This window comes from Lasiodiplodia theobromae (genome assembly GCF_012971845.1).
Source record: "Lasiodiplodia theobromae strain AM2As chromosome Unknown scaffold_38, whole genome shotgun sequence".
NCBI lineage: Eukaryota > Fungi > Ascomycota > Dothideomycetes > Botryosphaeriales > Botryosphaeriaceae > Lasiodiplodia > Lasiodiplodia theobromae.
In genome coordinates, this window is record NW_023336517.1 from 286,486 (window position 1) to 302,181 (window position 15,696).

General features: G+C 56.1%; 6 protein-coding genes across 6 annotated transcripts; 1 reads left to right on the top strand and 5 right to left on the bottom strand.

Annotated features, from left to right (window-relative positions):
* Nucleotides 1-2,295: 2,295 nt before the first annotated feature.
* Nucleotides 2,296-5,057, bottom strand: LTHEOB_10408 (Beta-glucosidase; the record flags this gene model as incomplete). The annotated part of the gene is made up of 6 exons (XM_035507050.1): nucleotides 2,296-4,180; nucleotides 4,231-4,444; nucleotides 4,507-4,565; nucleotides 4,622-4,742; nucleotides 4,799-4,896; nucleotides 4,957-5,057. 6 exons carry the CDS (start codon nucleotides 5,055-5,057, stop codon nucleotides 2,296-2,298), a joined length of 2,478 nt encoding a protein of 825 aa, XP_035367945.1.
* A 1,409-nt stretch (nucleotides 5,058-6,466) lies between these two features.
* LTHEOB_10409 (Phenylacetone monooxygenase protein) lies at nucleotides 6,467-8,577 on the bottom strand (the record flags this gene model as incomplete). The annotated part of the gene is made up of 6 exons (XM_035507051.1): nucleotides 6,467-6,867; nucleotides 6,949-7,375; nucleotides 7,445-7,668; nucleotides 7,737-7,894; nucleotides 7,949-8,230; nucleotides 8,318-8,577. 6 exons carry the CDS (start codon nucleotides 8,575-8,577, stop codon nucleotides 6,467-6,469), a joined length of 1,752 nt encoding a protein of 583 aa, XP_035367946.1.
* Nucleotides 8,578-8,713: 136 nt separating this feature from the next.
* Nucleotides 8,714-10,259, bottom strand: LTHEOB_10410 (uncharacterized protein; the record flags this gene model as incomplete). The annotated part of the gene is made up of 2 exons (XM_035507053.1): nucleotides 8,714-9,817; nucleotides 9,882-10,259. 2 exons carry the CDS (start codon nucleotides 10,257-10,259, stop codon nucleotides 8,714-8,716), a joined length of 1,482 nt encoding a protein of 493 aa, XP_035367947.1.
* An 867-nt stretch (nucleotides 10,260-11,126) lies between these two features.
* On the bottom strand, nucleotides 11,127-12,182 carry LTHEOB_10411 (uncharacterized protein; the record flags this gene model as incomplete). The annotated part of the gene is made up of 2 exons (XM_035507054.1): nucleotides 11,127-11,579; nucleotides 11,643-12,182. 2 exons carry the CDS (start codon nucleotides 12,180-12,182, stop codon nucleotides 11,127-11,129), a joined length of 993 nt encoding a protein of 330 aa, XP_035367948.1.
* Nucleotides 12,183-12,580: 398 nt separating this feature from the next.
* On the top strand, nucleotides 12,581-13,128 carry LTHEOB_10412 (uncharacterized protein; the record flags this gene model as incomplete). Its single annotated transcript, XM_035507055.1, has 2 exons — nucleotides 12,581-13,009; nucleotides 13,066-13,128. The coding sequence occupies 2 exons, from the start codon at nucleotides 12,581-12,583 to the stop codon at nucleotides 13,126-13,128; spliced, it is 492 nt and encodes a 163-aa protein (XP_035367949.1).
* Nucleotides 13,129-13,443: 315 nt separating this feature from the next.
* Nucleotides 13,444-14,367, bottom strand: LTHEOB_10413 (Metallo-beta-lactamase; the record flags this gene model as incomplete). Its single annotated transcript, XM_035507056.1, has 1 exon — nucleotides 13,444-14,367. The coding sequence occupies one exon, from the start codon at nucleotides 14,365-14,367 to the stop codon at nucleotides 13,444-13,446; it is 924 nt and encodes a 307-aa protein (XP_035367950.1).
* Between the last annotated feature and the right edge of the window lie 1,329 nt (nucleotides 14,368-15,696).

The following is a 15,696-nucleotide window of genomic DNA, read 5'->3' on the forward strand; positions in this document are numbered from 1 at the left end:
ACCACGTCTCGGCGCAAACGTTATTCGTCGTGTCGCAAGGAGGTAGGTAGGTCAACGAGTCGTAGTCAATTAAGAAGGTAGTGGATTAAGAAAAGAAGCGGACCAGCAAGTGAGCACGGCTATGCCTGCCTTTGCCCAGCCCAGGCGGAAATCGCGCTGCTAAATGACGAACAGGAGATCGATCATGCGAGCGGGCGTACGTCCGGAAAGCAATGATGTCCCACCACAGATAAAGTTCGGATTTGCGACATGGCATCCCCCGCGGCCCCCACCGCACACCACGCGACCATCCAGGCCCGCCAGGCACAAACCACGCCAGCCACATGGTGCGAGAAACGTCTGTTCGGGAGGATGCTCCGTAATTAAGGCTCGCATCCTATTGGTCGATTAGTGGTGCTTTTGCCGGGCTCAGCTGTGGCTGATGGGCTAGAGGTTGCTAGCGTATCGTCTGGCGAGTAGGTGGGGGGCCCGCTTTGCCGCTCCGGGACATGGGTTGCGGATCCGCGGCGGAACCCATGCGCCTCAACGCCGCGTCCGCTCGGTTTTCGTACATAGTATACGAAATCGGGCCTTGTTAGCGGTGGTCGCAGACCGGCGCGCTTGCCGCTCTGCCGCTCATGCAAAAAAGCCGTGGTCGTCCTCTTTGAAGAGTTTTTCGAAAAGGTATTCGCAATCCGCGAACACATCTGGGATCGACAGGCGCCCTTGCCGTTCATTTACTTTGCGGGGTAAAAGATACAAGGGGCTGCGTCTTACTATCGAGATCTTATCTCCTTTTAATGTACCAAATCACAGAATCAAGTGGGGGTGTGGTCCGCAAGAATCTTCATTGGTGAACCCCTTAAACATGCTGCAACTGCCATCACTGCAATCAACAATGTTTCATCCTCCAGTCTTTATACTTTAGCAGGACTGCGATGATCAGCAGGTACGTTTGAAATATGCCTCACTTCTGACTGATCCTGATTCCTTTGAATGTCGCGTGTCTCAACGTCTCGATCGTTTCGGCCATCATTAAATGGAGTGACCCAGCCGTTCGCCCCATTTCAACATCTGCATTTAGCGCTGAAGGGACGCTGACGCATGAGACTAAAAATTTTGGGCTTATGACGACATGCGCGCTAAATTTCTTCGTCTTAAGCTTAACTGTCGAGTTCATGTGATAGCGGTATAGTCGTTTTCTGCAGCCCAAAATAGTTACGCGTACGACCATGACATCTGTAGGATATGTGCCGCTCGCGGTTGGTTGTCGCTTCTCTTTAGCCCCCAATCCCAACCTCCCTAATCTTTCCCAAGCGAAAGTCTCAAGTAGTAGACATTCGCTAACATATATATGAAGCGTACCTACCTCCTTGGTTGGCGTCATCCACAGGCACGTCTACCAGTAACGCTTTCGGATCAGCGTCCTCTGAATCGATATATTACTAGGGGAATACCTCTTACTTGCCATATCCGATCCAATTAGAAGCTAAGATTTAAATTACCATCACGTACCAATGGATGTATCAGTGGATGTGCCTATGGATGACGCCGAGCAAGGAGACAGCTCTTAAAACGTGGGATTGGAGTACTATGGCGATCTCTGAGGTGCCTGACAATTTGTTGAGGCATTCTCGGTCAATATTTGCTGTAGACCTGCGTTCTACTCCTCCTTCATATTTCTACCGAACACACGCTCTCAAGAAGAAAAGCCAATCTACTCCTCCAATCATGCATACATCTCGCCTCATCATGATTCTTCTTTGTCAAGCCATACTCACCTGCGCGGGCCGGTTCGGTGATGACCCGCCAGATACCGGACCGGCGATGAATAGCGCCGAAAACCTTGCTAGCGAGGGGAACGGGCCGGTGGAGCTTAGGGTCGCAACTGTAAGTGCAGCCCAAGGAATGTGAAGTTGACATGCTGGTTAACCAAGAAAAGCTTTGGGTTTCGTTGTCGATTGCCCTAGTAGGACCAATTCTCTATTATCTTTGAAGGATTTCTGACAATGTGACTGTTGCACAATTGGGTATCAACCATAGCTTCTTGATCGAATGGCCTTGACGGCATGCAACTGAATTTGGATGGAGGCAATGCTCGTTCATGGCACAATAGGACGCTCATTAGAGTATCTACATACCAGCTGAACAAAAGTGCGAGTTCACACTATCATCCAAGGCGTTTTATTTAAGTGAAGCAGATGAATCGTGACGTTTGCGTTCGAACCTCCGAGAGAACCACACCCTCGTTAAACACTTCAACACAGCAACGTTGTCGAGACTCGACCCCACCTCATTCCCCATCCCTCATCCCTCCTACAAATCCAACACCCCCTCCACCCCCACAACCCTCGAACTAGGCCCCACAAACACCCTCTTCTCGTCCGCCGTAACCACCCAATCCTGCGCTCCAGCATCCCAATTACTCACATCTCTCCGCGTCAACTCCGCCTTGAACTCGACGCTCTCCCCCGGCTGTATGTCCGCCAGCCGCTCGAACCCGCGCAGCACCTTCGGCGCATTGCGCTCACCGCCCAGCGAGACATACAGCTGCGCCACCTCGTCGCCGGCCACGCCGCCAGTGTTCGTCACGGTGGCCCGCACGGTGAACAGCACGTCCCAGAGACGCGGGTTGCCGCCTGGTGCGCCACCGGCAGGTGCGGGCGGCTGAGGCGTGGGGGACGAGCTGTTCGTCGTGGCCGCAGCGGTGGCGGCGGAGGCGTCAGTGTCGTTGAGCCAGGGGTAGATGTAGCCGGGGACGCGGACGACGGAACCGTCGGTCGGGAAGAGGTAGTCGTCGAGGTTGGTGCTGTGGTTGCCGAGGACGAGCGGCGGCGCGCCGTCGGCGATGCTGCGGTTGTTGGGGGCGTACGGCGGGGCGTCGGTGTGCTTGGTGATGCTCAGGTTGGCGTAGGCGAAGGTGGTGTAGGAGAGGCCGTGGCCGAACTCGTACACGGGCGTGATGTTGGCGGCGTCGAAGTGACGGTAGTCGATGAAGATGCCTTCGGTGAAGTCTTGTTGCGGGACGCCGGTCGCGTTGTTGTTGGGGTAGTAGAGGATGTCGGTGCCGTAGTCGACGGTGACGTCGCGCGCCCATGTGAACGGCGTGCGGCCGGCCGGGTTGACGCGGCCGTAGAGGACGTCGGCGATGGAGTTGCCGGATTGTTCGCCTGGAAACCCGGCCCAGAGGATGGCGGTGACGTTGGGATGGTCGGCGAAGGTGTCGACTTGCACGGCGCTGGGGCCGTGGATGACGACGATGGTGTTGTTACAGGAGGAGGCGACTGTGTCGATGAGGGTGTTGCCGTCGTGCCAGAGCGTGAGGTTGTTGCGGTCGCCGTGGTTGCCGTCAACGGAGATGTAGCCCTCGCCTGCGTCGGCGTTGACGAAGGTGAGGCAGTGGCTGGCACGAGCGGCTAGGGCGGTCACCTGTTCGTACGCGTAGTCGTCCGTGACGGACTGGATGAGGCCGCCGTTCTTGCTGACCACTTCGTTCTGGATCGCTGTGAGAGGGGAGACGAGGAATGGGAAGTCTGAAGTTCCGGATCCCCAGCCTGATGCCAGGGTGCCTTCGTCGCAGCCGCGATCATCACACGCGTTCGGTCCAAGCGGAGAATCGTCTGCGTCGCTGCCGAACACGGCTGTGAATCTCTCATGTCCAGAGAGGGGCAGCGCTCCCTCGTTCTTGAGCAGGACTACAGAACGAGCCGCTGCGTCGCGGATGAAAGCAGTGTTGTCTCGCCGCACATCGATGTGTTGGTTGATGAGCCCCCAGTTCTTGTCCGAGATCGCGTTCTTCCACCCATACGTATCCTTCGACCAGGAGTTGAAGTTGACCGGGCGCTGTAGCTTGTCTCGGCCGACGTAGTAGAAGGCGGCCATCAGGCGAGTTGCCATGTCGTCGACGCGCCATTCTGGAATCGATCCGTTCACAACAGCGAGCGTCAGGTTCGGCCCCCAGAAGGCGTAGCCTGAACCGAAGTCCGTGTCGCCCGGCATAGCGACATCGAGGCCCGCAAGAGCGCTACTCACGCCTGAATGTTGCCCAGACCAGTCGGTTACCACGAAGCCTTGGAACCCCAGCTCGGTTTTGAGAATACCGTTCATGACGTACGAGTTCTGGCAGCCGTAGGAATTGTTGACTTGCGTGTACGAACACATGACTGATCCGGTCCCTGCGCGCACTGCATCGGCAAAGGGCCTGTTATTGTCAGTCAATCATGTCTGATACGACCATGCAAGCCGGCTTACCAGAGGTACAGCTCGTGGAGAGTTGTGTCGTCGATGTTCGAGCTGAGCGACTCCGAGACGTTAAAGCCGTAACTCAGGGCCTCGGGCGCCTGCCGGAAATTCTCTTGCTCGTTGCCGATGAAATGTTTCGTCACCGCGATGACGCCTGCATCTTGCATCCCCTTGATCGTTTCCGCTACAGCCACGCCGCTCAAGTATGGATCGGGACTGAACCCTTTTGTCTATGCGTTAGATCTCGAAGTGCGACAGCAGGAGACAAGGCAAGCGGGAACTCACCTTCCCAGACCCGACCGCTGGCAGGGTGGCGTCCGAGAGGACCTATCGCGGGACCGAGCCTTGGAGCCATTAGCCACCTTCTCCCGAATTATACACCAAGAATGGACCGCCTTACTGGACATCAACGCCTTTATCACTCTGCTCCAATGCGACCCGCCGCCCCCTTTCATACCACAGCTCGCGATCGAAAGACGCGGCGACGGTGCCGCCGGCAGGAAACGTGGAAACGTAATCACCTGCAGTTCAAAGACGTCAGCAAGTGCAACGGGCTTGTGTAGTCGTGTGCGTTTACCAAACCGGACGCCGAGCGGTCCGTCTTGGAAACAGATTCCCTGGAACCCTAGACGTGGAATGGACCCCGTGTTGCCCACGCAACCCTCACCTTTCCATCTAAGGGGAAGAGAGTTAGCGATTAGTTATGTCGGGAGAGTTTGAGCAAATGATGCTTACCCGACGCCGGTTGTGAGGTTGACCTTCTCGAGGAGGGTGAGCTGCTTCACGAAGGCTTGGGCTTTGGCGTAGGCATCGCCCCAGTCTCCTGAACCGTCCATCCATGGTGAAGGATAGAATGGTGGTGAATAGGCACCCCACAGTTCGTCGGATGGGCTGGATTTGTCCTCGGCCTGAAGGGATCGTTTCAGTAAGTGACAACGAAAGGTCGACCGAGAGCCGAACAGCTGAGAGGGTCAGGGGAGAGAGATTTACTTGCGTTGGGCCTGCCAAGAGTGCACCAACGCCAAGAAACAGCGCGAGCGAGTGCATGTTTGTGATTGGACCCCGTCCTATCTGCAACTTGGTTTCGTGGCTTGAATAAGGGCGACCTTTGGCGACGATGGAACAAACTCCTCGGGGCTCGGTGTCGTTTTATCCTCTGCCTTCACATCAATTGCATCATCATGTCGACAGCCGTCGTGAGACCTGGAACCTGTTCGGCAACTGCTGTGGAATCACCCCGCAGCTACAGTTCCGTCATTTATCCTCTACTTTCCCATCTCAGGCTGTCAATATTGATGATCGAGTCAAGCGGTCGGAAGACCCCTCATCCAAGCAGGAAACAAACACAGTCCATCAACCGCGGTTCCAGACTACCGGATGCCTCAAAGCATGATTTACGAGTGACAACAAGGTTGCATATCGCAGTAACTTCGGGAGTGCAACATTGTCACTGAATTTTGCCTCGCGATGAGGCGGTGGCCGACTCACATCACCTTACTGAATTGCCCAAAAGAGTAGGAGTCCCAACCATGCCGGTTATTTCTCGGTGTACACCTGCACGTCGTTCACCTTACCGCTTCCATAACTTGCATTACACCAATGAGCGTTTGAAGAGAGATTGGATCGTCATCTGGTTAAAATGGAATGGGATGTATTACCGCGGATTCCCCAAACGGAATCTACCCATTTGGGTATCGAGACCATGCTGTGGGGTTTTAAGCTCATGAGTTGGCTAAGCTTATCTCTGTGCCAACCCCGACCTTTCTTGGGGCTTGGCGGAGAGGCGGTACTGATGCATAGACCTTGTTTAATCTCTAGCAATGCGCAACATGTAAGAAGCATGTCCGTCCAACCAGAGATCCCAAAATACGAACTCGGGTCATTACTCCCCATCTTGACGCGCATAGACCGAAGTGTACCCGCCGCTGGAGAAATAAATCCCCGCGCTGATCTGCTATCACACCCGATGTACATACAACATGCAGTGCGCGATTGGCAGTGTTCCTGAATCAAGCAATTCGCTCTTCCCGGGCCGACGTTGCGGTGGGTGGGTCCGTAGATCGACCTGCCACCTGATCAACCCGCCTCTACGCGACCCGAAACTTAGCCAGAAGGGAGGAAAGAGGAGGTTTGATGGTTGGAGAATCAGTAATCAGGCGGACTTATGTAACAACACCATTGCTACGGGCTCTCATGATCATCCAGCCCCAGCATGTAGCACCACCCACCCAACCACCGCATCTCATCACCCCTCCACCTCCTCCACCTCCTCCACCGCAAACCCATTCCCCAAATACCCAAACCGATTCCCCTTCATCCACCCCTCATACGTATACACCCAATCCTCCCCCCTAAACCCCCTTAGCATCCGGAAAAAGTGCAGCCTACTACCGGGATGCAGCGCGGTGACCGGCCCATCCGCCGTCCCTCCTTTATACCACGACCGACACGACCCCGCCCACGCCGTCCGCGGCATGAAGGCGTCGATGTGCGCGCCCAGCTCGGCTACGGCGCGGGCAGACGGCTCGATCGCCGCGATGCCTTCGGTTTGGCACTTCTGGATGATGCGCGTGATGTACGCCGCGATGTGTTCGGTCAGCGTGAAGACGCTGCCGTGGCCGATGGGGGCGTTGGGGCCGAGGAAGGCTGTTTTTGTTGATCGCGGGCGCGTGGTGGTCAGCGTCTGTCTCCTCCTCTCTCGACGGGGGGCGCCCGGCGCTCACTCACTGAAATAATTCGGCATCCCCTCCACGCCGCACGACATGTACGCGCGGGGCCTCCTGCTGCCTTCTCCTCCTCCTCCGCCCCAGACATCCTGCAGATTGACGCCGCCGCGGCCGACGAGCGGGAAGCGCGGGCGGAACGAGACGTCGAACCCCGTAGCGCAGACGATGGCGTCGAGCGGGACCGTCTCGCCCGATGCGAGCTGGATGCCGGCGGGCACGACGCGGGCGATGGGGTCGTCCGTCACGACGCGCGTCTTTGCGTGCGTCAGGGCGGCGAGGTAGCCGGAGTCGGGCACCATGCGGCGGCAGCCGACGGGGAAGGAGGGGATGAGGGCGGCGCACAGGCGGGCGTCGTGGTTGAGGGAGGTGGTTATGTAGGATTTGAGTTTGTCGAAGGCGAGGGCTTGGATGGGGGTGTCTTTGAGGTACTGGGGGGGTGTTTGGTGAGATGGTGTGGGGATGAAGGGAGGGGAGGGGGGTGGCTTGGATGGACGTACGATTGGGAAGTTGGTGTTTATTTCTTGCTCGATGGCGTTGACGAATTTTTGGTAGAAGGCGGGGTCGGACTTGAATTTCTGGATCTGTCGGGGAGTGAAGTTCGCGTGCTCATCCAGCTCGATTTGGTTCAGGATCCCGGCAGCCTTGGTTGTTGCCAACACTTGTAAGCGGGGAGGAGCTATCCAGACGGGCGACCGCGCGACATGGACAAGGCTTTTGACCTCTTCCGTGCCAAAGAAGTTCAGTGACGTTCTGGACCCAATAAGATCTGGAAGTAGGGCAAAGACTTACGCGGAAGAATAGCACCCACAATCTGCACCCCCGACGACCCGTTTCCGATGACAGCCACCGTCTTTCCAGAACAGGAGAAGTCTGCCGGCCAGTTTGCACTGTGCACAACTTCTCCCTGAAAATCCTGAAGGCCTGGAATGTCTGGCCACTTCCAATTGCTGCAGAGAACCCCTGTCAGCACGGACTGGAAAAGAATAGAAAGCAAGCCTTACTTCAGGATCCCAGACGCATTGAGCAGAAAATCAGCGCAATCATCAAAGACCTCACCCGTCTTCATGTCCCGCACCGTAACAACCCACTTCGCCTCCCGCTCCCTCCACTCCGCGCGCGTGACCTGGCACTCCGTCCGCATAGCCGCGGCTTCATTCCTCGCCGCCTCCTCCTTCCACGCCTCTTCGAGATACTCCTCAATCTCCTCGGCAGGCGCGAAGAAGGCGCTCCAGCTGGGGTTCGGCTTCCACGAGAACTGGTAGTTATGGGCGGGGATATCGCATCTAAGGGGGGTCGGGAAATGAGAAGAGCCTTTCTGTATATTTTCGCAAAAGGCTTTGCTTTAGTAAAAACAAATATTAGTTACGTACCGACAGCCCGGATACCGATTCTCGAACCACGTGCCGCCGACGCGCGGGTTCTTCTCGTACGCCACAGCCGTCCACGAGCCGGCGGGGAGCTGCAGGCGCAGCGTCCGCAGCACGTTGATGCCGCTCGCGCCGGCGCCGATGACGACGATGCGGACGGGACGGGGAGTGCCGAGGGGGGAGTCGTTGACGGTGTAGGGGCCTCCCGCGGGGTGCGGCGGCTGCAGGTGCTGGGATAGCTGGATCAGTCGTGCTTGTGCCATGGTTCCCTGTTCCAACATCGGCATGAGTCGTTTTTCATTTCTCCCTAGCTTGTGAGAAGAATTTCACAGGATGATATAGTGTACATGGACGTTTGTGATGTTGGTCGAGTCTGGGGAATTGCCGACTGCCGAACCTTCAGATAGCCGTGTGCAGAGCACCGTCTACTCCACTCAACCCCGCGTCTCCGCTTTCCACCGCCATCTCAGACGGGAATAGACTGTCCAAATTAGCCAGTGAGAAAGCCGACAAGTCCAGCGGCCAAGTGATCTCGCCTGGGTCAAACGGCATGGCTACAGGAGAAGGCAATTCCGCCGCCCCCATCATCGTGATGTCGACCGCAACAGCCGACGCAGCCGAGGAGCCGAAAGGCAGCGGCAGCAGCCCCATCTTCGGCGACAGATGGCTGGGGAACGGGAAGAGTCCGGCTACAGCATCCGCAAGCCCTTCCGTTTCACGCCAGGATTGGTCCCCCCCTGTTTGGTTGCTGCTGCTGCTACCATTGGCCCTCGGCGGCGACGAGGATGAAGACGACAGCGGCTGATTCAGCCACCCCGCTGCCGCTGCCGCGTCCGTCCGCCGCAGAGCATCGACCTTCGTCAGCACGACGGCCGCGGACTCGTACTTATCCCGCATCTGTTCCAGCACAGCAGCGCTGATGTCTAGCTCCTCGGCGCATACGGAGGCCAGGTTTGGGTATTTGACGCCGCAGTAGATTTGCGGCACTGCGGCGAGGAGCGTGGTCCAGCCGTGGATAGGCAACAGACAATGCACTTCCTCGTGGCACAGAATCTCCTCGTACAGCCGCGCGATGCAGGACGACGCAACTATCGACGCCGTGCAGAAGGTCAGTGATTGCCGGTGTGGCCCGGGTAGCAGGCAGACTAGGATGACGGCGACGAAGTAGAAGATGTGGCATTCGGCAACGAGACGGCTCCACGGGCGACGCCGCCGGTTGTCATGCTCGTCGAACAGGCGGAGGGCTGGCGGTAGCGCGGCGATCCAGGCGCGCAGTGCCGAGACACGGGCCAGGATATCGGCGGGGGCGGCCGGGCGGCGCTGGGCGCTGAGGGCCTCGATGTGGCTGAGTTCGGTGCAGAGACGTGTCATGGCGCAAAACACCATAGCCGAGATGCTGTCCCCTTCGGGGAAGTCATTGGGTTCAAGATGCCGGATGTCTAGGTCTTGCAGCCGCAGCATGGACGGGCGGGCATAGCAGATTGATTGCAACGTCTCGTTGTTCTGGAAAGGGGGAGGTTTCAGTTGATTGGCTAGCCGGATGGTTGTCGGCGAGGAAAGCACTTACGAAAAGAAACCACATAACGCGGCGGCTCCGCTTGTGCCTCTCGCTGTCGGTGTAGGTGGCTTCCCGGTGCAGCCCCAGCTGCAGCGCGAGCCGGATGGCCGTGCCGTTCCACTGCCACGGGCACTCGAGGCTGATGGCCTGCGGTGGGTGCGAGCTCCAGCTGCCGAGCAGGGCCACGGCGCGGAGAACCACTAGCGGATCCTTTTCCATATCTAGAAAAAGTAAAGTCTTGACCTTGATGTACAGAGCCTGCGTCGAGGGGGCTGAGTGGTGGCCTGCTGTTGATCTCCGCATCATGCTGCCGGCGAAGTAGACCGATTGCCGAAGCAGCAGTGGTGCGTCGCGGAGCTCTAGCTCTCCGCGGTCTACTACCGGCATGAAGGGGCTAAGTTCGTGGAAGAAGAAATCGACTAGTGCTTCTGCGACGACTCTTGGTGGGGGCTCCCGCGCTTTGGTGGAGCTGAGAGACAGATCCGCCTCGCCGGGTATGAGGCCATCATTTGGATGGATTTGTGTGGGAGTAGGAGGGTAGGCTAGGACCGAGCGATCCCCGATGTAGCCACTCTGGATTTCACTGGGAGGAAGAGATTCCTCGGGTGACACCAAGGCTTGGGCGCTGGCTGGTAAGGGCTCAACGGGATCATGTGCCACTTCGGCTTGGATCCCCGTGCTTGATCGTCTTGCATCCACTCTTCGTCGCCGGGAGCCGATGTGGAGCCTCCACGTGGATCGTGAGCGCTAATCTGCAGGGTCTACAAGCTAGTCTTCACATACCGGCATTGTGCTCCCGTTTTCTGGCAGTTTCTACAACTTCCGCTGGGCTGTTGCTGCAGGTCGCACCGGACCTATCGATGTGAGACCGTGGCAGTAGCATGCTCAATAAGCTTACCTTGCGCTCATGACAGATGGTGCAGACCACTCGAGCTCTGTTCCTGTTGTCTGTGTGGCTGACAGGCATCCTCGGTAGTACACTCAGGTTGATGTGGGTCTCGTCGCCGATGCGTCTTGGGGGCTATTTCGGCGAAGGCACTCTCAGATGGTCGTCGAAGATGACGAGCACGGCCAAAGAGACTTTCCGCAGAGGTCCGCAGCCGAGGGAGTGCCGAGTGCCGAAGGCGGCCCATTGCCGAACGCCGACGGCTCATTACCCCCGTGCAGATCTCCCGGCACCATGTGTGCTTAAACCTGGATCACTGATTCATTCGCATTTGTATAGTAAGTCCAGTCGCCGAAACCTTAGCCCAACTAAAAATCCGTCCAATCCATCCCCCGCAACGCCTGCTCCGTGCCAACCAGCTTCCGCTTCTCCTCATCCGACATCAGCTCCTGCACGTCCATCATCGTCACTCCAGGAATCGTGCTAACCCCAGCCTCCTTCATCCACTCGAAGAAAACCCACTGGCTGGCCTGCTCTTCTCCCATCGCCCCGAACAACTCCACATACTGTTTGACCGAGACCTGCACGACCTTCGTGGATCCAGGGGTGGGCGCCTTTCCACTGGCACGACCCCAGAGCGCCAGCATCGACTCGAGAGTCAACTCTTCAACACCACACTTTACGTATGTTCCCAGCTGGGGAGGAGGGTTGCGGACAATCGATCGGACGAAGACGCCTGTGTTCGTGCGGTGGTCGCCCACGGACGCGTACGGAGCGTCGGGGCTTGTTGGGTAGAACTGGATCCATTTCTGCGCCGACTCCTGTTGTATGTTCTTAGTAAGTTTCTTCTCGGCAAGAGGTAGAGGACATCAGAGAACACCTACCAGCCACACAGGCTTGAAAATCGGGTACGCGGTCAGGTTTTCCGCAAAGATGGTGAAGATGCAGAACACTGTTTTCTTGTAGAGCTCGGGCAGGTTGTGCTTGATGAAAGCGTCGACGCGGCCTTTTCCTTCGAAGTGCGGCACGACGGCCTTGCCCTGCGAGAGGGCGCTAGTCAGGGGCAGCGTGCTCCAGATGTACCGCTCGAGCGTTGGGACCTTGGCCGCAGCTTTGGCCAGGTTCGTGCCGTATTGTGTTTCGGTCTCCATGGCAACATCCTTGCCGTGCTTGAAGAAATGTTCGTAGTAATCGGTGACGGCGAAGATGATGTGGGCGCCTTGGAAAGCTCGGTCGAGGCTGGCTTGGTCGTTGATGTCTGCTTGGACCATCTCAACCCCCCTTGCAGTGAGTCCTTTGGCCTTGCTGCTGTCGACATTTCTGGTGATGCCGCGGACTTTGAACGTGGGGTCCTCGAGGAATGCCGACACCACTCCTCCGCCTTGACCACCGGTGGCTCCAACGACGACGACGAGCTTGGACATGTTCGACGGAGGGATTTTAGCTTAAACTTCAATGATCACAAGACGAATGTTTGACTTTGTGAGTCTCAACTTGGATTATAGTGCAATCTATATTCTTTAAAGTTCAAGACCGGCCGCATCAATTGCACCGTGATACCCCTTTGAGTAGACTACACCACGGTCGAAAGTCTATCCGGTCGGCGTCGATGCAATGCCATTTGTGGAGGCTCGGGACGATTCAAACCTCCGATTGCGCAACCTTCATTTCCCGTTTGCCGAGCATTGAGGTGGAGTAATGCCGACTGCCGAAAAATGATTTACCGAGGACAGCTACTCTTTTGGGTATACAAAAGCTTCAAAGAACATCATGAGAAAGTTGCTTTGCACACTCAAACTGATCCTCCACTACAATATTAACCATGTCTGACAACAGCCAACTGATCGGCACCTGGACGCTCAAGTCCTTCGCTCTCCACCTCACCAGCGATGCCAGCAGCCAGCCCATCTTCCATCCCCTTGGAACCTCGCCGCTCGGCCGCATCATGTTTAAATCCGACGGCTACATGAGCTGCACACTGACCAACCCGGAAGCGTTCGAAGGCTGGGCTTCTCCGACCTGGTTTCTAGCGTCCGAACAAGACATCGCCGGCGTCGCGCGGCCGATGACAACGTACTGCGGCCCGTACCGCGTATACGAAGAGAACGGGAAGAGTCTTCTCAGCACGGACGTGGAAATTGCCCTCGATCCTAGCTGGGTCGGGAAGCCGCAGGTGCGGCAGTGGGAGGTGAAGCAGAGCGGTGGAAAGACTCTGTTGGTCTTGAGGCCAGTGCAGGAATTTCTGCTTCCGGTACGCATTCAGAATCCATAATAAAGTGACTGGATGGCTAATGAGGTCGACAATAGGACGGCACGCCGACGAAAGCGATCGTGGTGTGGGAGAAGTGGGGAGAAGTGGCGAAGTTGTAGATCATGCTGAACACAAATGTGACACATAGGAGGAGAAAGGCCAAGATTGCAAACAATAAATCGTTTACGTGTTTGATGAACAGTGCAAATGAATTGAATTGAACACTGCTATTCTCATGGTGCAGCAGTAAAACTACCTGTTTATATACACGACTTGTTTTGAATGATCTCACCAAGTATCATGAGTGAGTGATGTTACTGTGGTGAGATAAAACAGTACATAATACTTGGTGTTGAGAAAAAGCATAAAACACGGCAAATACACGCGGCAATGAACATGAGTAATGATGATGTCTGACAGTGTTGATTTCCACTCTACATTTTCGCTTCTCCTTCTCTGTTTTTTGGCTTATACAATACCCTTTCCGCCAGCAGCCGCGGCGTCTCGACATCATGACTCGGCAACACCACAACATCTTCCTGCCTTGCAAACTCCTTGATCAACCTCACACTCGCCAGAGCACGAAGAGGATCATCATTCACCCCATCAACCTCCTCCGCCTCCAGCAACTCAATCCCATACGTCGCGTCGCCCGTCAAAAAATACGCCGTCGTGCTCCCATCCTCATTATCCCCCCGCACCACCATCGACACATGCCCCGGCACATGCCCCGGCGTATCAACCACCACGACCTTCCCATCCTCCGTCAGCGGACACGACCTCTCCCACGGGCCCACACGGTGCTCCTTCACCTCCAGCAGCCTTGGCGCAAACCCCTCCGGCCAATGCTCCGGCGCGCAGCCCTCCATGCTCGCGTGAAACGGGTACATCCCAAACGCCTTCCAGTGCTCCTCGCTCACATAGATCGGCACATCCGGCGCCACCCTTGCCAACTCTTCCAAGCCGCCCGCATGGTCGCGATGCAGGTGGCTCAGCACCACTCCCTGCAGCTCACTCGGCTCGACGCCGTGCTTGCGCAGCTGCGAGACGATGCCGTCGGCGGGCGTGATGTCCGTCTGCGTCCACGTGCGCGTCGGGATGTTCCACGCGGGGAAGTAGCCCGGGTCGTTGCAGCAGGGGGATTCGCCCGTGTCGAAGAGGAAGGGGCCGGACGGGTGGTGGATGAGGAAGACGCCGATGGGGAGCGGGTGCGTCCAGGTGTTGGAGAGGAAGTTGTTGAGGCGGCGGAGGAGGACGGAGCGCGTGGCGGGTTGGGTGTACATGGTTTGTTTTATGCGGACGGTGCCGGTGGTGAGGAAGGTGACGGTTGTTTTGGTGGTGGTGGTGGGGGGCGCCATGGTGGAAGGTGTCTGGTAAGGTGGGTTGAAGGGACAGCTAGAGTTGGGAGCTGAAGCTGTTTTAAATGCTTGATGCTCATCTCATTGATGTTCCGGTCGGAGTCCAGAGGGAAGTTAAACTAAGTAAATAAAATTGGTGTTCCGGAGGCCGGCATAATACAGACCCGCAATATCCATGGAGCACGAACGTCGCCATCAATTGCCGACTGCCGACTGCCGGGGACGAAGTAAAATGTACAGGCGGACTATCTATGAGCAGTAAGTCTTGTGACGTCATTGATGGTGAGTAGCTATCACTGAGGGCCGGGGATATGAGTAGTGACAGCTGCCACGCCCAGCTAAGGCCCACCGCAGCAGTTGTTGCGTAGATCACGTGAGTGAAACACGTGATATGATCCTCCTCCACTACCCATCCGAATGGAGGGAAAGTGTCGTTCGCCCAAGTCGGCTTTAGGCAGCCGCTAGCTGCCTGTGGCTTGGGGTGCTACGTTGTGGTTGGTAACGCAAGGCTGTGGGTGACTACTGAAAAAGGTCTCCGCGGTATGGTGCCGAGCACAGCGAAAATTGGAGATTCAGTTTGCATTTTCAATGGCGGAGACGTACCATTTCTTTTGAGAAGGAGCGGAATGCATACTGATTCCTACCGACTAGTTGGACAGTGCCACATCACGGGGATCATGCATGGAGAGGCATTGGCGTCCCAGAAAACTTTTCCTCAGGTCTTTCGTTTGTATTAATAGTTGCTCTTTGTACAACCTTACTACTGCTTCTCTTCATTACGCGTTCAATTTTCATTTTTCATTGCTTTTGCTCACCTCCGAGGCACAACGCGAGTTCATTGCTATATACAAAATATCACATACGCAATCTACATCCCCGTCCGGACGTCCGCTTCAGCTACCCACGAGACCTTTTTTTTTCACTTTTCGAATATTGTCTCATCTCAGATTTGATACAAAACTTGATATTTTCATTTTCGGGCAGTTAAAGCTAAAACCTGGACGTAGTAAACAACATAGAACAACTTCGTCCACTTTCCTTGATTTCACAGAATTGGTATATACTTATTCGGCGTATCATTGGATCGACATCAACTTGTTTACTCGGTTTGAATCCAACAAAATTGAGATTGGCTACTCTTTGCCAGCGAGTAAATTAACCCAGTCTGGTCAACTGCCGCTCCAATCTCTCCATCGGTATCTTCTTACTTTCCCATAGTTTGTCAACGCGGAAAATTCCCGCGCGTTCGGCAATCCCTTCGACCTTCCAGATTACTATGGCATATAGGACGCTCCAACTAAGAGATCCTAAAATGACACTTGTGAAGAT